The sequence below is a fragment of the Lampetra planeri genome, chromosome 55 (genome assembly GCF_965212315.1).
Source record: "Lampetra planeri chromosome 55, kcLamPlan1.2.h2, whole genome shotgun sequence".
Lineage (NCBI taxonomy): Eukaryota > Metazoa > Chordata > Hyperoartia > Petromyzontiformes > Petromyzontidae > Lampetra > Lampetra planeri.
In genome coordinates, this window is record NC_136161.1 from 3,973,306 (window position 1) to 3,996,653 (window position 23,348).

At 44.5% G+C, this 23,348-nt stretch overlaps 1 protein-coding gene across 1 annotated transcript; it reads left to right on the top strand.

The window, feature by feature from the left end:
• Positions 1-6,811: 6,811 nt before the first annotated feature.
• On the top strand, positions 6,812-12,354 carry LOC144735503 (uncharacterized). The gene is made up of 2 exons (XM_078617899.1): positions 6,812-7,017; positions 10,752-12,354. The coding sequence occupies exons 1-2, from the start codon at positions 6,911-6,913 to the stop codon at positions 11,257-11,259; spliced, it is 615 nt and encodes a 204-aa protein (XP_078474025.1). The 5' UTR covers positions 6,812-6,910; the 3' UTR covers positions 11,260-12,354.
• The last annotated feature ends 10,994 nt before the right edge of the window (positions 12,355-23,348 follow it).

Sequence of the window (23,348 nt, forward strand, 5' to 3'; positions counted from 1 at the left end):
GGAGACTTGTGTTGCCTCCGAAACGTCGTGATTTTTATTTTATTTTAGTTTCATTAATTTTGATGTTTTACCTACGTGACTTTACCGAAAAAACCTAAGAATATGATTCCTTGCAGTCACGAAAGCTTCAAACCTTAAACCGATCTTGATGAAGTACATAGCATGCTTCACGGTGAATTGTCACAAGGCGCATCACGAATACAGCAAAATATTAATAAGTGAGCATTCCAAAAAAAAGGTCGATAATTAGACAGCAAATAAGCAATGAAAACATGGAATTAAAATGCATTGCAATACTGGGTAAAATCATAACAATAGTGAACAAGCGTACCGTACATGTGACTTTGAAATAGGAGCCAAACGGGAGGCACATGTAGAGTAAACTCTCGATTATCGGCATGCGGTTTATCAGATTGGCAAATCAACAACGCACCTGAGATTTTGACACAAATTAATAACTCATGGATTTTCCCTTAAGCCCAAATTAATAATCCAAAAACAGTTAAACATTGTTATTCTTGGAATGTTAACTACAAGTGGCGTGCTTAAACCGAGCAAATATATTGCTCCGGTTAATCCGAAATCCACACGATCGCCTCTACAGTACAGTAGTTGCCATATCTTTACAACAGTGGGGCGGAGTTTGATTGATGTTGATTGGCGTGGCTCTGCTGCTATCCACTTAGTGGGCAGAGTCTTCTGCTGAGCGGAAGCAGGAAAGTGTTTGTATCGCTGAGCACGCACATCATCGTTTGGTCGATCGTTAGTATTCGTTCTAAATTTATACCTACACTAGTAGTTTTTGGCATAGCAAACCACGGAAAAGGGTTATATTTTTGGATTATCCGCGATTTTCAATTTTCCACGGCCATCCTCATGTGCAGATAATTGAGAGTCTACTGTATTATCTATCATACATATTTGAATTGATAGAAGTTAAAACAATGTTTTATTTGTAATAGCAAAAAATTTAATGTCACAGTTTGTCAGAGGTGTGGACTCGAGTCATGTGACTTGGACTCGAGTCAGACTCGAGTCATGAATTTGATGACTTGCGACTCGACTTGGACTTGCATAACAATGACTTTGTCCCACCTCTGAGATGTGGACTCGAGTCATGTGACTTCGACTCGAGTCAGACTCGAGTCATGAATTTGATGACTTGCGACTCGACTTGGACTTGCATAACAATGACTTTGTCCCACCTCTGCAGTTTGTAAAGAATTTTAAATCACAACAGCGGGGGTGTGATTTCTTTTTTTCCGGAACAAGGGCGCAGTATGCCGAGTCTGTGACCTGGCGTGATCACATTAAAGGTTCATGATATATTCCTTCGATTCCCGAGTTAAAGGTTGATGCTGTGTTATGTGCGCAGATAAGAAATGCGCGGAAATTGGCAAAATAAATGTGCAGACAGGCCTCAGGCCTACTTGATCACACACACCGCCAATACATCGCCTGGGCCTAATTTACTTTGTCCCCTCACCTGGAGCTCCGATTAGCACAGTTGGCTATGTACGGTGCGATAGAAGTTCAACATACGTACATAGTTGATTGTTCACTTAGTTGGGTTTTGTTTTGATACATTTGTGGATGGTTTCAGTCCCAGTCGAGAGTACGCATGGCAACGCCTGAGTTCAGGCCTAGTTGCATATGGCCGAGCTCGGGTTAAGAAGCTGCGCACATAAAGGGGCCTTATATTCTTGGGTTTTTCGGTAAAGTCATGTACATAGGTTCAAAGAAAATAACAAAAAATAACCTCTCTACGTGACTTTACCGAAAGACCCAAAAGTATGAATTCCTGCAGTCACGAAAGCTTTAATTCAAGATTTAATGGGGCCTGAGTTGGGTCTCGTGTGGTTTATATGTTACATTGTTAATTTGGTTTGAGTGTATGTTACATTGTTGAATATATTTAAAAACACAATAGCACTTATGGGCAATAGCATTGGTGTATGAAGGTTTTCTATTGAGCATCTCTTTAACAAAGCACTTGATTCCTTATTAATGGCCACTCACGGATTATGCCTAATTTTGCGATTTCTACTTCGTCATTATACGATGGGCGAATATATATGTGGGTACCCGGGAAGTAATATATTAGTGGATGCTATATCAATGGCAGTTATTTATGCGTTCGTAATTGTCGATACACATGCAGAGGCACGTGTGAGGTGATGAAAGGGAGCGAGGACGAAGTGTGCCACGTGCCCGTGAGTCGTGAGACAATCCGGCGACACGAAGCCGAACCTCGTCTGTGTCGTCAGTCTCTGTGGAATGTGCAAAGGTGTAAAATGTACGGTGTTGTGGAGAGGGGGTTAAAAAAAACGATTTCCTGCTTCTATAAGAGAAGAAAAAAAACCCACTGTGAATGTGCTCTTTTTATTAAAAATAAAATTTCTGATTGAACATTGAACTTCTTTCGCGCCACTGTACGCAGCCAACCATGCTCATCGGAGGTGCGGGGGAAGGACAACAAATTAAACACAACAACAACGAGCAGTTCTAAAGAAATTAGTTTCAATAAAGTATAGTGGTGTAGTGTATCACACTTTAGTATATAGTAGTGTATAGTGTAATATATAGTAGTTTATAGTGTAGTGTGCAGCATAGTGTATAGTGTAGCATCTTCTTCTTACCTATAAAAGGATTTTTTTTGTCTGCCTGTCCATTTGTCTGTCCGTCTATCTGTGTACGTATGCTTGTGAAGGATTTGGCTCGTGAATCGTGCGGTATACGTAAATAAAAATTAGCCAGGTACAACGCCGTAAGTCCGGTGCTTGGCATAGGCTATTCCTTTTCCACGTTCGTCACCTTTAAATTAGGTAAAATAGCGTTTTTGTGCGATTTATCTTTACCTATTTCCCTGCCCCACTCCAACTGCACGAGGGTTGCCCCTGGCAACGCACGCGCGTCATTGGTGGAGGGTGGGGAGTATTTCTCCTTCGCGTTCAAAATGAAAAAAAAACTACACACAACGCTGAGGTCAATTCATCAAAGTGTCATGTCCTCTTCTCTACCCCCCCCCCACCCCAATGTGTGCACTTACTACTATAGGGTCGGTAGATACTAATATTATAGCGCTTAGATAGCGTTATTGTAGCGCGGGCGGGGGGATGGTGGGGGGGTGGCGGGGGTAGCGGCCCAGCCCCCAGCCTGGCAATGTGTCACCTCCTCCGGCTGGGCAATCTAGGTGAGTCTGCGCGGGACTAGGCCTCACCACGGCAATGTAAAGTACAATTTTATTGAATCGTTCACAATGTGGGCGAATTAGTTATTTTGCCTTCATCCTTCACAGCTCCACCAAGATACATGCATGCGAAGACTCAGGATGCCATGACATACATCTGCCAATATGGCACGCCCCATCTCTTCATCACCTTCACTTGCAATCGCAAATTGAAGGACATCCAGGTTTACCTTTATCCAAACCAAAAGCCACCAGACAGACATGACATTTTAGCAAGGGTCTTAAAACTCTAAGTCTATACTCATGATGCTTATTACGACCAATAAAGGCGGCGTCTTTGGATAGACAAGGAGTAACTTTCACACTATTGGATGGCAAAAACGTCGTCTTCATCATGCTCACATTTCGCTATATATGAGGGAAACAACTCATGCAAGTCACATTTACACATTTATCAGTGTTGAGCTACCTCACCCCCATCAAGACCCTGCCCTTTTTCTATGTGGTCTGCAACCAAATGGTCCATGGGCCATGTGGCCAGTTCCATCCAAATGCGCCATCTATGCAAGACCACAGGTCTACCAAAGAGGTATCCACGGAACTACTTGAAAGACACTCAGTTGGTCCATGATGGCTATTCTCTATATAGTCACAGAAATACTGAGCATGGTGGATTTCAAACTACGCTCAGACCTGCCACTAACTCGTTAAGGTTCACAACCGGTGGATCGTTCCCTACTGCCCTCTTCTGTGCACGATCTTGCAGGCCCACTTTAATGTGAAATTCCGCTATTCTAAAAAAAGCCATCAAATGTTTGCCAATACATCAACAAATGGCTGTCTTTGCTTTACAAAACAGAGGGGCAAAGTGTGCATGAGCTCAAACTTGTTTTCCAAGGAACATACATCTGCAACAATGAGGCCATTTGCAGATTTCTTGGCTTCCCCATCCATGACCGTTCCCCCACAGTCATCCATTTGGCACTTCACCTCCAACATGGTCAACGCATCTACATCACCAAAGGAAATGCCCAATCACAGGCCCTGGCTCCACAAGATCCCACCCTTATGGCGTTCTTTGTTTTGTGCCCAAGTGACCCATTTGCTGCCAACCTGCTCTACCATTAAGTTCCCTCCTACTATACATGGACTGCTAGCGACGGGCTGCTGACGGTGAATCGCATGCCTTAGGACGAGTCTACACAGTTCATCCCAACAATCAGCAGTGCTACTTTCTCCCAATGCTTCTCCATGTTGCCAAAGGGCACAAATCTTTCTAAGTCCTCTAAACAATGTAAGGAGTTGTCTGTCAAACATACAGGGAAGCTTGCAATCTTCGTGCAATTCTTGCGCATGATCACCATCTTCATAAAGCTATGACAGAAGCTTCTGTTGGTCAGTCCCCTTTCCAACAGACATTGCTCTTCTGCATAAATCTTCAAGTTTGCAGCCCATCTAACCCCATGGGACTCTGGCAAAAATACAGAGGGCATGAGTGAGGACATCCTCCACGGAGCTCAATGAGAAAATACAAACCTCGACGTCAACTTTTCTGATGTCATCTTCAAACAGACCCTCATCCTCCTTCAGGACAAACTGCACTCCATTGGTGAAAAATACCTCACGTCTATGAGGCTACCAACACCCTACAGGGACAACCTGCATGCCCTTGCTCAAGAAATCGTACGTGAAATATGTAATTATGCTTGACAGCTTCTTAAATGTATTTAGGAAAATTAACCAAAGCTGATGGATGCACAAATAGAAGCCTAAACGAAAATCTTGGAAGACATTGAGACGACAAATCGAGTCTTTTTTTTCCTTGATGCACCCACCAGCCCTGGAAAGACCTTTGTTTTCAAACTGTTCCTCGATAAGGCTCGCCAGAGAGAGAAAATTGCTATAGCTGTGGCATCATCGGGGATTGCTGTGTAAGTCCATGTGTGTGTGTAAGTCGATGTGTGTCTGTGTCTTTTTTGCCCGGGCAACGCCAGATGTGTGTGTACGTCGATGTGTGTGTGAGTCCAAGTGTGCATGTCAGTCCATGTGTGTGTGTCAGTCGCTGTGTGTGTGTCAGTCGCTGTGTGTGTTAGTCGATGTGTGTGCATGTCTCCATGTGAGTGTGTAAGTCACTGTGTGTGTCTACGTGTGTCAATCGCTGTGTGTGTGGAAGTCGATGTGTGTGTGAGTCGATATGTGTGTGTAACTCCATGTGTGTGTATCTAACGTGGATGTCTGTGTGAGTCCTTATCTGCGTGTGTAAGTCGATGTGTTTGTGTGTGTGGATCGATATCTGTGTGTGTGTCTAAGTCGATCTGTGTGTGTGTCTTTTTCGCCCGGGCAACGCCGGGTACTTCCCACTAGTAGTGTATAATGTAGTGTATAGTTTAGTGTATAATGTAGTGTATAGTGTAGTCTATCCATAATGCGGGTTTTTTTGGGGTAGATCGCGTAAATATATAACTGTGTTTAGAGTATCTAGGACTAAGCGTAGTGTTTAGAATATCTTGGACTAAGCGTGGTGTTTAGAATATCTTGGACTAAGCGTGGTGTTTAGAGTATCTAGGACTAAGCATGGTGTTTAGAGTATTTGGCTGCTGCTATGAATGTTCAAGTGATGATGATGGTGGTAAGCCGCCATTTTGTTGAGCTATCGCTTGTGATAACCAGGGTCGCTTCTGAAAAAAATAGATACATAGCATCTCAGCCTTACCTCGTAAAATAACAATAGTTTAGTTTCTAACACAACATTGAAATTAAATGTATTTTTCCAGGTAAGGCCGACAAACAAAGGGGAGTTGCACCATGCAAGGAATGAAATACATATGAATACAAACTGAATTTGAATATTGTATTTATACTGGAGGAATCCGTTGAGCTATGAAGCAATTTTTTTTACAGATGTCCAGTAGAGGCACGGGCCAGAACGTTACAACAACAAACACAATACAAAAACACGATAGGAGTGCAAAGCATAAGAAAGGTAAAAAAAAAATCACTCAAAAAAAGTATACAAGTCAATCGAAACTACTGATATCTTACGAGGTTCAAGCCCACCGAGCTATCAGCTTCTCTTTCAGGAGCGACCTGGCCACAAATGATAGCAGCTCAACAAAGTGGCTCATCATCAATCATCACGTGGACAATGATAGCAGTAAAATAATAAAAATAATCCAAACTCGCATTTCTAAATGTGGAGGGGAAAACCGGAGGACCCGGCGAAAAGAAATCCACACGCAAGCTCCAAATCTACAGCAGCATGCATCGTCAGGGTCGGGATCGAACCCACGACCTCCTGCACACCAGGCGAAGTAGTTAACATAGCCTAGCCACCGTGATGATGATGATGAGAGAGAGACGCAGACTCCAAATATACAGCAGCAGGCATCGTCAGGGTCGGGATCGAATTTCCAACCTTATGCATACCAGGCGAGGTAGTCAACATCTCCTAGCCACCGTGATGATGATGAGAGAGAGACACACACAAACTACAAAATTTCCAGCAGCAGGCATCGTCAGGGTCGGGATCGAACCCACGACCTCCTGCACACCGGACGAGGAAGATGACATCACCCCGCCGTGACACGCAAAACCCGGTCATGAGCCGTCGCTCGAAGCAGACCGCCTTCAGCTCCCTCCCGTGTACACGCAAAGGCGACGGGGTCGGAAGGATCGTGCAGGGGCGGCGGGCCGCGTGGGTGGAAACCTTTTCTGACAGCGATGGAGGAGTCGTCTCCCGAGAAGGAGATGCTCCGTGCGCTCGAGACGGAGCGCAAGGTCGTTGTCAAAGTGACCAACGCCTCCAGATACACGCTCTCCGAGCCGCGGTGAGTGGGAGCTCATACACGCACACAGCAGACATTGCGCAAACTGCACGCGCGGTAGGTGCTCTGTGTTCCGCCATTGGCTTCGGAATTTCAAAACAGCTTTTTCATATAGAAAAACTAGACGGGTAAGTCAAGCAGGTGGGCTTGAATACGTCGCTCGAGGGATTATGGTCATTGGTCGAGACTCAGGGTGGAGTGGGGACCCAAGGAAGATGCCCCGTGAGACGTCCACTGCTGAGATGAAGCGAATGAATCAGACGCGACCGTGTGCTGAATATAGATTACAGCTTTGCGAGATCGTAAATTAAACAACTTATTTATTTCATCAGGCGATGACCACTGGAGCAATGTCGTTTTTTTCAGAAGCGACCTGGGTCTCACAATTAATAGCTGAACGAAGTGGATTATCATTATTATCATGATCGTCGTCATCATCGCGCGGAAATTTATAGCAGCAGCCAAATGCTCTAAACGCGTTTCTTTCTAAATGTGGAGGAGGAAAAAAAACAGAGGAGCCTGAGAAAATTCCATGTATGTGGATGCAAACTCCATCCACATTCGCGTAAATATAAAATGTGTCGTTAAACCCACCACCACCCGACACAGCCAATCAGTAAGGGGTTTGTCACGTCAACAGAACATGCCAGTTCGTTACTAGTACAGCACTAACCGGTGTGTTGGAGAGCAAAGCCACAACATGTGCAATGTGGCAACACTCTGGTGTGTTGCGTTCTCCCCCCTCTTCCTTCACGGTGGGGGTGTTACATTTTGTCTATCTCAGAGGGGCGCCGTCTCTTGAAGTGTGAACCCCTGTTCCATGTTTCCCGTTCACTCTTATGGGCTTCATGTTGAGAGAGAAAAAAACATAATTTTCCACCCCTTATCTTAGTATGTATCCCTTTTTGCGGTGTTGACTCTGTAAGTGACTCAAGGTATGTTTAGAGCAGTGTTTACAGTATGTCCGTCATGGTTTGGACTTTTCATGGTGTTTGATATCTCAAGTGGAGGCGCCCTCCCTGCATTTATGATTTGCTACCACGTGCTTCTGGAAGACAAAGGCGGTTGGGAGGCTCTATGGGATACATTTTATCTTGGGCATGTGTGATTGACCTATTTCGCCTTGTATCTCTTCTGGATGACCCTCGGTCTAATACTTCCCAAGTATTATTTGGTCTATCTAGATTTGAAGCTTTCGTGACTGCAGGAATCCATACTCTGGTTCTTTCGGTAAAGTCACGTAGCTAGAAAGATACAATAACAAACAATATATATGGTTTACACTATGAGGTCTCTTTTACCAGTGGCAAAATATAATGGTAGGTTTTAACCCTTTTAACTGGTACAAAACTGACACCTTTATTCAAGGCATCATGTTTGCAATGACCACAACACAAGTAGTCAATAAAGCAAACAAACATGATGCCTTGAATAAAGGTGTCAGTTTTGTACCAGTTAAAAGGGTTAAAACCTACCATTATATTTTGCCACTGGTAAAAGAGACCTCATAGTGTAAATGTTTACCCCGAACTCTCAATACTCTGATATTGCACTGTTTTTGAGTTGTACGCCTTCTGGTGTCATCTGGCCCTACACCAATGGGGACTAGGCTCTAAAGAAAGCCGTCTCGGGTGTGGGCCAATCAACTTCAAGGACAGTGCATATTATTTTCCTTATCAGAGTTGCTTCTTTTTGTTTGCTTTATTGACTACTTGTGTTGTGGTCATTGCAAACATGATGCCTTGAATAAAGGTGTCAGTTTTGTACCAGTTAAAAGGGTTAAAACCTACCATAATATATATGGTGAATAAGAGTAAAATAAGGTAAGTAATAATAAAAGCCACTAATGTAGACTGCAGTCTATAATGTCGATTTGTTCTTGTTGCTAAGTTTAGAACTGCACCAGGGTTTTATTATAATTTCTGGCTTATCTCCAGCTGCCTTGTATGGCTTGTGAGGGCAGTGGGTGAGGGGTGAGGGTGTTTATTATAAAAAAAAATTGGCAGAATTATTCTTAATATATTTTTTTGGAAAAAGGCCTATATATACAACAGTACTTGCCCTCTTGCTTTACAGCAGACGAAAAAGTATTTTCTTTTTTGTACTGTAGTACCCTTTTATGTTTACAAGCTCTTATAGTGCTCAGGATGCGTTCTTGGTAAACTGCGCTATAGGAGGTCACTATAACAACGTTCCAATGGAGATGCGCTACCGACAGCACTGTAGGAAACAGCGCTGTAAGAGGTCACTATAACACGGTTCCAATGGAGATGTGTTACCGACAGGGTTATTTTTTTGTTTAAACCTATGAGCTATATATGTAGGACCTGAGATGCCACGCGCCACGCGTTTGGTTGCGATGCGAGCGTGCAACGGACAGTGGGGGGCAACTGAGGACATACAGTTGTTGTTGCGCCAATTAAGGGGTGAGGTCAATAAGAGACGCCACAGGTGTTAGGGGTAACTGAGGACGCAGGCCGGTGATTGGTCAAGAGGGTATGTGTCTACGGAAAACAACATCACGTGACATCACGTGAGGCTGGGGGCCATGGGGGCGAAGGGAGGAGCGGGGGATGACATAACTAATTGGGACTAATTGGTTCGGGGATAAAGGGAGAGCGTAGCGGAGAGACGGGGGTCATTTTGTGAGGGTTGGAGTCGGAGCTGGAGATGGTGCCTGGGACAGAGACGGAGCAACAGAGAGTATAGTATAAGGTAGCAGTGGATAAGAGTGTATAGTATAAGGTAGCAGTGGATAAGAGCGTATAGTATAAGGTAGCAGAGGATAAGAGTGTATAGTATAAGGTAGCAGTGGACAAAGAGAATACAGTATACGGTAGCAGTGGATATAGAGAGTACGGACAGAGTAGCAAGGACGGAGCGAGTACAGCGTAGCGAAGCAGCGGAGTAACGGACCTTGGTGGAGAGAGAGCGAGTGAAGCAGCAGAGCGAGCGAACGGAGGGACATCGAGTGGGGCTGATGGAGAATTGTGCATTGAAGAGTATGGAGGAACATTGAGCGATGCTGTCGGAGATGTGAACTATATGCGAAATAAAAGGAACGAGAAAGACAAAGAAGTTGTCGCGTCAGTAAGAGTCCTACATATATATGAAGGCTTCATTTGGGTGTATAGGTAAAAGCTTAACTATGATACTGGACACATGATAAAGCGATTAAATAATCTAATAAAAAAATAATCAAACACGTTACGCCGGAAGCGTTCAAGGTGGGCGGGCGGAGGCGGGCACCGATTGGCTCGGCGCCACTGAGCATTCGCCACTCTCATTGGTAGGGCACGCCTTGGGCTCAAGAGAAACTGGGCAGCGTCGCGCACTGCTGTTCTCGCGTAGGGATTTTGAACCGCACGGAAATTTTTCCTCCAGGACAAAAGGAGCACCGCCAGGAAAGAGCGCTGTGAGAGACAACGCTGTAAGTGGTATGCCCGTACCTCGATCTGGGTTGCGTTATTTGGGGTTCATTGTGGTGGCATCCTAGGTAGTGCAACTCCAGGGGCTGGTCATATTTCGTATTTATACTTTGTGGTTTTTAGTCTTTTTTCAGGTTCATTGTTTTATTTTCATCCCTCGGTGTTTTTTTTACTGTTGTTTAAAGTACACTTTATTTTTTATGGTGGGTGAGATTTGGTAATCCAAATATTGCCACAATGATTAAAAGTGGACGTTTAAATCTATTCCTTGCCGTTCCTAATCATCTCGCCTCTTCCGACTTTGCTCAGGTTCTTCATGAAGACAGGATTCTGCCAGTTTAAATCTGACGAATCCATAAAGCCAAAGAAGCATGCGCTGTACGGATTCCGAAAGATGACGGCGAACATCAAAGGCTGCCATGGCATCCTGGGCCTTCACTTCCAGGGGACCGATGAATACTTTGTGCTGCTCTTCAAAAACCCGTACTTGTACAAGCGCAAATTGTTCTCTCTCTCCATCGAGAACAACCCTGGCGTTTGTGACATCGACCTGCGGAAGCTAAAAGAAATGAGCAGGGAAGAGGTGAGGGAAGATGGAAGGTTCGCGTGGTCGTATGCGGGCTCCAATTGTTTGACCGTGAGGAGCAGAGTGCTGCAGGTTCAAGTGAAGGCAACGATGTCTGCATCTGACGCGTCCATTGTGCACGTGATGGTGACGGATGAAGGCACGGGTGAAGGCACGGACAAGCCGGTCGCAAAATATTTAAAAGTCAATGATTTGATTGCTAAATATCAAAACAGCAACTTAGGTAACTGAGCAAAGTTAAAGTGTGCTCGTTCAGCCCAGATTTTCTGTGATAACGCCTAATGACTATTAATGGGAAGCACCTTGTGTATGTGGGTGCACAGCCCTTTGTTAATCCGTTTCTGGAGGACGGCCTTCCCATTCTGTTGTTATGCGTGGTCGTTTCGCCGCACTTCTCCACGGTCAATGGGTCAAGGCTACGGATTGGTTCAGATAATAACGACTGATGTCAACCATGGAATCGAACTTTGTTGGGAAGATTCATAGAGCAGTGCGCTAGCCCTTCATTCTACACCTCCAAATAACATGATTAGTCTTTTGGCATGTTGGCCTTCTAGACAGCTCAACAGATATCTCTGGTGCTCCAGCATTCCAACAGCAACAAATATCCACCTCTGCAGCGTGTACATCCTTCCCCTACTACTACTACTGTGTCGCTGAGCCGGCAGATGGATATCAGCGAGCGACGGACGTCACCAGCGTGGAGGTTCCACCTTCGCACACGCAGTACGCCCATCGGTGTTCCAACACGGACAGAGCCAGGAGACTTTGGATCTTCAGACACATTGCTTAGTCGGACACCTCAGCCGGTGTTTAGTTTGTCGTCCTTCCCCCGGCACCTCCGATTAGCACGGCTGGCTATGTACGAAAGAAGTTCAATGTACACACACACACATACAGATCGCACCAGAGCCCTGCGCGCACAATCATCGACGGTGCACCACGGTACTGGGGACGACTCCGGGACAAGCGCTATTTGACATGAATACGTGGTTGAGGCCGATCTTCACCACTACCACCATCATGGCCTTGGCCTGTACTCAGCAGGATAGCATCAACTGGCGGTGTGGTCTTGTGGGTACCGTTACACCCTGAGGGGTTTGCATGTGATGATGCAGTATTTGTCTTAACAAAGTTGTGATAGGTTCCTCATTTTGGGTCTTATTAGCAAGCCAGTTTAACCATTACTGTCGGTCTATCTAGATTTGAAGCTTTCGTGACTGCAATGATTCATATTCTCAGGTTTTTTCGGTAAAGTCACGTAGGTAAAAACATTAAAATTAATGAAAGTAAAATAAAACAAAACAAAATAAAATTCACGACGTTTCGGAGGCAACACAAGTCTCTGTCATCAGGTGGGACCGTCACAGCCGAATTAGCTGCATCAAGTGAAGCAATGATTCAAGATGTAATCCCTTATAAGCAAGTTGAAGGGAGGTGGAGAGGGGGGGGGAGAGCTTATCAGGCTGTGGTAGCCAATGAATGGAAACGTATCGGGAGGGAGGAGGAGCGGTGATCAAAGACTGCACGCAGTGCTCAACACAATGAATGGAGACGTGTCGGGACGGAGGGCGAGCGGCGATCAAAGACTGCACGCAGTGCTCAACACAATGAATGGAGACGCGCCGGGACGGAGGGCGAGCGGTGATCAAAGACATCACGTAGTGCTCAACACAATGAATGGAAACGTGGCGAGCGGTGATCAAAGAACAATGAAGAGATTACTGTTAAACACTGTGGATGTTAACACTCGGTGAAGTAAATTAAAATAGTGCCTGTCAGATAAGATGGTCCAAAAAGTGTAATTAAGTCTTTTTTGCGTGGTTAATAACATCTTTCCAGTGATTACTGAGTTTGTACCCATCATCACGGTTGAAATTATGTCTGTGTTTGTATATTTGTATGGCTTCGTGTACAAACCTTTGATGGTAGCCCGGAGGTTTGCAGAGAACCTTGGTCTCGGAAAAGACAATTTCATGAGAGCCCGCCGAGTTGTAGCAATGATCGGCAACGGCCGAAGAATCAGTTCTGCCGTGTTTCAGATCTGACTTGTGCTCGCGGACACGATCAGCAACATGACGTTTTGTTTCTCCAATGTAGCAATCACCACAAATGCAACTCAATTTGTAGACTCCAGGATACTGTAAGTCAGGAACGACATCCTTCACAGATGGAATCAGATCACGGATTTTATGCACTGTACTGAATCGGACTTGGATCTCCAAAATTCTAAACAAACATAAGATCCAAGTCCGATTCAGTACAGTGCATAAAATCCGTGATCTGATTCCATCTGTGAAGGATGTCGTTCCTGACTTACAGTATCCTGGAGTCTACAAATTGAGTTGCATTTGTGGTGATTGCTACATTGGAGAAACAAAACGTCATGTTGCTGATCGTGTCCGCGAGCACAAGTCAGATCTGAAACACGGCAGAACTGATTCTTCGGCCGTTGCCGATCATTGCTACAACTCGGCGGGCTCTCATGAAATTGTCTTTTCCGAGACCAAGGTTCTCTGCAAACCTCCGGGCTACCATCAAAGGTTTGTACACGAAGCCATACAAATATACAAACACAGACATAATTTCAACCATGATGATGGGTACAAACTCAGTAATCACTGGAAAGATGTTATTAACCACGCAAAAAAGACTTAATTACACTTTTTGGACCATCTTATCTGACAGGCACTATTTTAATTTACTTCACCGAGTGTTAACATCCACAGTGTTTAACAGTAATCTCTTCATTGTTCTTTGATCACCGCTCGCCACGTTTCCATTCATTGTGTTGAGCACTACGTGATGTCTTTGATCACCGCTCGCCCTCCGTCCCGGCGCGTCTCCATTCATTGTGTTGAGCACTGCGTGCAGTCTTTGATCGCCGCTCGCCCTCCGTCCCGACACGTCTCCATTCATTGTGTTGAGCACTGCGTGCAGTCTTTGATCACCGCTCCTCCTCCCTCCCGATACGTTTCCATTCATTGGCTACCACAGCCTGATAAGCTCTCCCCCCCCTCTCCACCTCCCTTCAACTTGCTTATAAGGGATTACATCTTGAATCATTGCTTCACTTGATGCAGCTAATTCGGCTGTGACGGTCCCACCTGATGACGGAGACTTGTGTTGCCTCCGAAACGTCGTGAATTTTATTTTGTTTTGTTTTATTTTACTTTCATTAATTTTAATGTTTTTACCTACGTGACTTTACCGAAAAAACCTGAGAATATGTCGGTCTATCATTTAATTTTTTGGTACAAAATGTGTTTTTTTCTACTTACAGGGTCCCTTTGTTTAGAGGGAGTGCTCGAACCAAAAACCAGCCGCGGGTTTGAGCATGCATAACATGTGTAACATGCGTGCTTAAAAGTGAAAAGTTTAAAATTTGTTGAGTAACATAATTTTTTGTATATTTGCTTGTGTTTCTCCCTTGTGATGGGACTTTGTAGGATGCACGTTGAGTTTTATAAGGGGGTGACCAATAAGGTCTTAATTAGTCTGTAATATGGGAGGCACTGATAAGGGGTTCACAAGTATGCGTTGGAACGAGTGTAAAGTTGCTGGCTGCTGTCTAAATAATATATAACGTAAGTGCACGATATGTACACAGCCTTGGCATTTAAATAAGATTTACACTGACGAACGCATCACTGGTTCTTAATGCAAACAACAAAAATGTGATTAAAGTCTAACCGGCTTCGCTTATTAAATTGGCCAAATTTTTGGAGCGACACAAATAAAAATGTGGCCGCTGTTGTTGTAATGCTTCCAAGTTAAATAATGCTCAGTAAGTGTAACTTGTAGTTAAATTGTACGAGGCAAAGTGTAATTGTTGAATAGCTGTATGTTGCAGTGATTGTTGTTGTAACTGTTAATATTGTCGTGACAGAGAACGCATTACCCCAAATTAGATCTTAAAAGAGTTAATTAAAAACGCAGTGTTAAGTGACAGACATGTTTGCATATTAATCTTGTTGTAAACTCACGTGTGCGAGGGCTTGATGTGCCTACGTTTTAAAATAAAAATTGTTCTAAATGGGTTTTTTTTGCGTTTATTGTTCCATTCTGGTCGGCTTTGCTGGTGCCCGCGTGCTTCCTGGCGGGCCTAACGTGGAAAACTGCCAAGTCACAGAGGTGCTTACCCCGGTCACGTGGGCAGGACGTAGTCGGGTCACGTGACCCGAGCCAGACAAAATGGTGGAGACGAGAGAAAACATGGTTGTCTCTTGAGTCCATGCACATCCCACTCTCGCGAGCGCTCAAGCAAGCATCGTCTGTAGGTGCTTTGTTGCCGTGTAGTTAGCGCTCCTATGTGCAGTACTCACGCGGTGAACTTGAAGTGGGTGTAACATACGAGTTGCTATAATGGCCTCCGGCCTTGTCATCTATGAAGCCCATGCACGTGTGAACTCAATGGCCTGGCCACGTGGTTTAGAGTCACGCTGTCGGTACATTAATTTAGAAAAATGGTGTGTGTGGAAATAGGGATGAGGGAGCGATGTATGTACGGATTAGTGCTTTGTGTAAGTAACGCGTTTCCATATTTTAATACGATCCAGTTATGCAGAATGATTGCCATACAGCAACCTTTATTCGCATCCACTGGCTGTGATTGCTGAATCCGTATAAGATGTACTGAATTGTGCTATTCAATAAATTAAGTCAATGCCAATGAGACTTTTGAATTGCAAGTAAAAAAGTTACATTGCAGCATATTTAGGTGGGAAATGGGATTCAACTCGGGTAAAGGATTGCTTTATATCCTAGTCTCTTAAAATCGTACGTGTGGGATTTATCTTCCAGGGTTGTAGGCCTGCTCACCTGTTGAGAATACTGATGGTGATGTACACCTATAAACCCCAAGTTATGAACCGAAATGTGGCACCCACATAGGGGGCATGTGGTAAATTCGACAACAATTATTTTTTTTATTGAATGTGTGGCTGTTTGGAGATAATTTGTAGAATTATGGGTGTGGAAACCTGGAATGGATTAGTGTTACCATTTTGGTAATTTTATAAAAAGCAAATGGACTTTACCTCGGCTTTTCATAGTCTATTGAGCATGTCATTGCTATGATTAGTAGATTCCGACTTAAACAATTATACTGATGTTAATTCATTTATAAAGTGATCTTACTTTAACCTAGATTGTTTTTTTCAGGTAGGTCATGTTTGCGTATTTTAGGCAATCCGTCTTTTAAATGATTTGCTAAGAAACCAGATTACCCAGAGAAACCCATCGCATTAAAAATGAATGCCAATATATACCCACCCAAAGCCTCATTGAGTATGGACATATTTAAACAGGATTCTGCTGTCGGGTAACACGTTGCGTTGCCCGATAAGCCCAAGAGTGTCACTGGATGGAACCTTCCTTAAACAGTGCGAGTTGCCGTTGCTTTAGTCGTGATGCAATGAAGCGTGAACTTGGTTATATCGACAGCCAGGATCTGTAAATATTAGTGGACAGACGTGTCTCCTGTGAGCACTGAGCTAACAGATTATTTTTCTTACCCCGTAGATGTGTACGCATGACCTTCATTTAATTATTTAGCCAGTGGCACCACCTGCATGTAAGTCGCTTTGTGTAAATTGACGTATTATATGCTGTCCTGATCTTTGTCTTTGATTTGACTCGTTTGAGTGGGGAGTGGCGGCGCAGTGGCTAGCGTACTGTGCTAGAAACACAGCGAACCGAGTTCGTTTCCCGCTCACGGCCAAGATCGGTGATGATTATCTGAACCGGTCCAGGGCCTCCGCTAGGTCGACTGAGCCACAAATGTGTACACATCCCCAGTAGCAGACAAAGGTGGCCGGGTGTGGCGCTGGCTATCCACCCACTCGTGTGCCATTCCGGCCTTTCTAGGTGCTGCTACTCACTAACAGCACTTGCCTCAAAAGTAAGTGAAGGATATACGGAGCATCTGTCTCGTTTCGAGGGATTGAGATTAAGGACGAGCCTGTGGAAAGTCGTGACAAACGTACTTGTAGATGTTATTATATGAGCAAAGAGGGTTAAATATGAGTCCGTTGAAACAACAGCATCCGCTCTAAACATGGTCATGGCAATTGCATGCAGGTGTGGGGGGAGTGAGTTGCTTGTGGATCCCATTTTCGGCAGGTTTTCATACCTCGCCTCACGACCTCTCGCCTTGCAACTAAGCTCATGGTAGAAGACTACGCAGCGTCACTCAACATCTGTTACGGACACCGAGGTCTCGAACTGTTACAGCCTCACGTCACAATACACTACACTACTTTACACACGACTGCACAGTTTATTATACACTACAATACACTGCACTATACACTACGCAATACACTATTATATACTTTACTGCTATACACTAAACTACTAAACACTACACTATTATATACTGCACTATACACTACACTATACACTACACTATGCTGTTCTAGCCTCACGTCGGTTCGCTGCTTTCACTCCCTCGGTGTGGAACTGTCTATATCCTGATTTGAAGCTTTCGGGACTGCAGGGGTCCAAACTCGTTGGTTCTTTCGGTAAAGTCACGTAGGTATAAAATGAAATAAATCACGACGTTTCGGACGCAACACAAGCGTCCATCATCAGGTGGGAAAGCATGGTCTGCTGCAGACTGTTTTAAAAGGTTTGAAATAGGTGTAGGTCAAGGGTCATAAAGAAGTGTCCGGAACTAGTGATGTTAATGTGAGAAATTATCATGTAAAAGTAAGCTAGGAGAGCGGCCTCCTAGACGAGGGCACGGTAGTGGTTAAAACAGTCTGCAGCAGACCATGCTTTCCCACCTGATGATGGCCGCTTGTGTTGCACCAGAAACGTCGTGATTTATTTTATTTTATACCTACGTGACTTTACCGAAAGAACCAAAGAGTATGTCTATATCCTGTTGCACATTCGCAACATCAAATGCACTCTGACATTTAAGAAACATCTAAGGGCCTCTGTCTGTTTGGTTAAGGGCTTTAGAGCGGCCCTGAGCTTGGCTCCGCGCGTCTGAGTTGTTGACTTGAGTGCAAAAATCTGGCGCATTATAAATGTCATGATTATTATAATTATTAAGTAAAAACACCAGCGGGAATTTTTTTTCAAGCAAGGCGATGATTACAGAAGGTCACGTAAGTCGGGCACATTTGACAATACCTGTCAACCCCTTATCAGTGCCTACCTTATTACAGACCAATTCAGACCCTATTGGTCACCCCGTGGACCTTATAAAGCTCAACGTTCAGCCTACAAGGTCCAACCACAAGGAAAAAACACAAACAAATAGACAATGTTTATTTTTTTGCCCATATTGAAACGGCTGTACACCGTATAGACCTGAAAACTAAATTTTCCTGTACAAGAATACGGGTATGTTTTACTCAACAGGTCGCTACGTGAATGGTCTCTCAACCACACAAAATGATGAAAATTCTGATTCTGGGTTTAGGAATTTCTAAGTTAGTGTTCTTCACTCATTTTCAGTGGGGGGGATTTTGAGGGGGAGGGGAGATTGCCACTTTCGCAGATAAGACAACATCAGTGTGTTGTGAGAGCCGCCACACATTTGAAACCATTGGGTTGGGTTTGACAGCAGCACGATGATGATCATGGAGCGGCGTTGTCACTCTTTGTGTTTTGTCGCGGGGCCGCACGTCAGGGGCCGCACTAAAGACCAGGGGGCTGCCAGTGGCCCATGGGGGCCTTGGGATGAAGAACACTGCTCTTAAGTGGGTATACATTAATTATACATCGTTGTGTTGTGGTCATACACAGTCATCAGATTACGGTACAGAAACATCCACTGCTCTGTATTGTACTGGGCCCAAACTCTAGTGTTAATCCACACTTTTCAAGGTAATAAAGAATAGTGAAATAACCCCCACGATGCGTACACTATATATACATATGGCAGTGAATGCTCTCCTCCAGTGTTTCTTAACCTGGGGGGCACACACCCCCTGGGAGTGCAATATGCCCTTTCTGGGAGTGCGAGATATGACCAGATTTTTTAAAAAGGTAAATAATCGAAAACACAAATTAAGAACGGGCACGTAAGTAACAATTTAATTTGTTTAATTAAACCGTCATGTGTTTATTAATATTTTTTTAATGATTGAGAACCAAAGGGGTGCAAGGCTCCAGTAATGGTTAAATATATTGCATTACACCAAGGCCGTAATTATAATAGATATTGGGGGGACACTCCCCCCCCCCCAATATTCAAATATGCTCAAAAGTCCCCCCCCCCCCAATATATTGCTATAAAAATATAGCAAAAATTAATAATAATTGCTATGCTAAGTAAATAAAAACAACAATTTGCTGAACCTTGGCCACAATATCTGGACTTGTCTTCATATAAATCAATGCATAGATTTCTGTTTATGTGATTGTGGTTATGGTTGTACTTTATTAATCCCTAATCTCTGCCATTACATACAATAAAACAAGAAATGGTAAAAAAGTAAAAACAGAGCAATGTAATACAATAAACCATTAGACATTATTGTAAAAAATATTACCCCACGAGTTAGTGAATTTTGTTATATTTTAGGCAGGAAATGAGTTAAAAATTTAGATATTTTTCTGGGTTGGGACCCCCAGACATCCTGGAAGATTTGGTCTCCCCCAATGTTGACTCTATGGCTACGGCCTTGCGTTACACCATAACAAGTCGAAGGGTTTCACTTCGCATCACCTTCCTTAAACATCGTGAGTTGGTGTAGCTTAGCACGTACCCACTGGGCAGTGATGCATAAGGTCAGTTTCACAATCTGCATTTAGTTTCTTTCGTGGTGATTGATCGACCATTATATTTATCTGGATGCTGTAAGCATATTTATGATTTGAGCGGTGAAAACAAGAGATTGACGATGAGTAAAAACCATCACTCGAACACCGGTCATCATTCTCGCTGCATCGTGCACTTTCAGATGCTATATACACTACACGATACACTACAATATACACGTCACTATTCACAACTCTACACTATACATTACACTTTTGGCTGGCCATCGAACAAAGATGGTCACCGCATCGCGCGCTTTCAGATGCACTTCTATGGTCGTCTGGAACGCTCTTCCGATATTAGGAATCCACTGGAGCTTTTCACTTTTAAATCATATCGATTGACAAACTCATTTCTTTAGAACAGTTTTTTGCATTTGGTTTGTTGTCCTTCCGCTGCACCTGCGATTAGTACGGTTGGCTATATACGGTGCGAAAGATGTTCAATGTACATACAGTGAGGGAAAAAAGTATTTGATCCCCTGCTGATTTTGTACGTTTGCCTACTGACAAAGACATCATCAGTCTATACTTTTAATGGTAGGTTTATTTGAACAGCTAGAGACAGAATAACAACAACGAAATCAAGAAAAACGCATGTCAAAAATGTTAGGCAAGAAAGGAGTGGCTCAAGAAGAAGCACATTAAGGTCCTGGAGTGGCCTAGCCAGTCTCCAGACCTTAATCCCATAGAAAATCTGTGGAGGGAGTTGAAGGTTCGAGTTGCCAAACGTCAGCCTCGAAACCTTAATGACTTGGAGAAGATCTGCAAAGAGGAGTGGGACAAAAACCCTCCTGAGATGTGTGCAAACCTGGTGGCCAACTACAAGAAACGTCTGACCTCTGTGATTGCCAACAAGGGTTTTGCCACCAAGTACTAAGTCAGGTTTTGCAGAGGGGTCAAATACTTATTTCCCTCATTAAAATGCAAATCAATTTATAACATTTTTGACATGCGTTTTTCTGGATTTTTGTGTTGTTATTCTGTCTCTCACTGTTCAAATAAACCTACCATTAAAATTATAGACTGATCATTTCTTTGTCAGTGGGCAAACATACAAAATCAGCAGGGGATCAAATACTTTTTTTCCTCACTGTACATATGTACGAGCCTATAGAAATTCATGACGCGAAAATTAAATAATGTTGACAGAGAGGAAGGGTACGGGGAGCAAAGTAAACAGCATTCGCTACAAGTCTGCTGCAGGCGATTGCATGCAGATGTAGATGTCACACGACAGCTCATGGACTCGTTGGCATGTTGTATTTCCTGTGGTTAAAAATAATAAAATTACCATGGTCCAGTCCATCCGTCACCATCCCTCTCCCTGCCATACGGCATCGCACCCACCCATCACCCTTCATCCTGCGGATGTTGGGCCAACAGGACGGTTCCACGTAGCCATTTCGGGCTGGGCGCGACCGGGTTCCATGGGGGGGGGGGGTCACCCGGCCACCAGGTGCTTGCTGGCGAACACCACCCCCAGGCCTAGCTCCAGGGGTGTGTCCCCGTATACCTTGTCCGGGCGAGGTTCTCTGATTGTGCTATTTTTTAACCATTCATGAGGGGCTTTATTTTGGACCGTTACTTCTCTGGAACCTTCCCCAATACCTATTCGCCAATGGAATCCCTACCAGGAGTAGAAGACTCCAGTCGACATAGCTCTGAGGGTCATTGGAACACACGAACCGCACCACCACGATAAGGTTATGATGCTTCAGTTGTGGTCGTGGAACAATGGACCAGCTCTTTTCCCTCTCAGAGATGTTTGAGGGGTCATGGGAGTACTCTTCTCCAGTCGACCTCTGTTTTGTAGACTTGGAGAAGGAATATGACAGTGTTCCCCACAATGTTATGTGGGAGGTGCTGTGGGAGCATGATATTATAGACTGATACTGCCTTTGTATGCTAACCAGGACAAGGGAAGTCTGGACTGCCCTACTCAATATTCTGATGCTGAGACCCTCACTAGGACAAGCTGATTTAGAAACGAGCAAACGAATGATGAAGCAAAAAAGATAAGCTTTTGTAACACAAACTTCATGGCGGTAATGAGGAACGGGGCCACCGTAGTACATTCGCAAGTCATTGTGGTAGGAGAAATGGTCCTTTGGGTTTCCGTCTTGGTGTCTCTGCCGCCTGATTTTCTCTCCGTTTCTTTGGACTTCTGTCAGTGCGAGCGTTGAGATCGCCACATTCCTCGACGTCGCACGCAAAGCTAAACGTTAAAGTCGCGCCAGTTTCTGCATGTGGGGCAATGGCGCCACCATGTGGGCCGCGTGCATGGAGCGAAATGACAGTAGAGGAGGCGCTCTTGGTGGAACACGAGGTGCAGTCGGTGTCGTGCCTGTTTAGTCGCCTCTATCCTGCTTATGTTTGGTCGGATAGAGGGGGCTATGGAGGAGGCTTGTAAAGAACGCTACTGGACAGTTGGAGGCAGTCACTCTTCAACAGCAATGGAGGGCAAAGGAGCGACGCTCGCAACAACGAGCGGAGCGCCGGGCGGCAAAAATGCAGCAAGTTGGCACAGTAGAGGGCACAACTGGTGCATCTTCCAATCATCTCGGTCAACCCATGGCACGTGGGTCTATCCCGTAACCTCCTGCCAGCGAGCCTCCGACATTTCACGTGGCCTCAAAGTGCACCTGGCAGAGGCGAAGTGGGGACGTCACCGCCACTTCGTAGCAAATGGCGGCAGCTGTTGCGTGAGTTTCTTTGAGTGGAGGTGCCCTGCTGTGTCACGCCTCTGTGTGTTGGGACGCTGGCAAGTGCAGTTGTTTAGAAGTGGGCTTCGCTGGCATGTTCATGTTTATTGAACTTCTTTCGCACCGTACGTAGAAAACCGCCGTAATAGGGGGTGCGGGGGGAAGGACAACAAACTAAACACAACAGCAAGCAATTCTAAAGTATAATAGAGTTTTTGGATTAGATCGCGTAAATATATGAAAGTGTCGTTAAACCCACCACCACTCGACACAGCCAATTAGTAAGGGGTTTGTCACGTAAACAGAACGTGCCAATTCGTTACTAGTTATCTCGGCCTCGCTGTGCGCTGCGTTGCACCGCTAGTCGAGTAGATAACCTTGCGTTCAATAAACCCTCAGAGCCAGGATGAACGTCCAACTCCAATCGTCATGTATTGATTGTAACAAGGTAAAACTGGTGAGAAAACACAGATACAGCATCTGTTATAATCCGGAAACACCAACACAATGAACACCACAGCATCAGAACATTGTCTTAGATAACAATAGATCCTGGAAGGACCAGGCCCCTACATTACCCCTGAACAACTAGACAAGAGCACAAGCCGGTGCGTTGCATACAGGCACATCGTGTATTCATCCCACTGCACCCCAAATGTACAGCATTACACATAACACTAAACTGTGGATGAGATACTTCGTCATCTTTACTCTTAGGATCGCAACATAGGCACAAGTCTGACGCGACCTACTAAATCACAAGTAACATCCACAATAAGGAAAGTCGCAGGCTTCGTTACTAACTAGGCCTCGTATTTACTACTACAACTTAACGGC

What these genes read in the sequence shown, in the direction of transcription:
- LOC144735503 (XM_078617899.1), top strand. Translation starts at nt 6,911, where the DNA reads ATGGAGGAGTCGTCTCCCGAGAAGGAGATGCTCCGTGCGCTCGAGACG. An exon ending in TACACGCTCTCCGAGCCGCG is followed by an intron (nt 7,018 to 10,751) that starts GTGAGTGGGAGC and finishes GACTTTGCTCAG; the next exon opens with GTTCTTCATGAAGACAGGAT.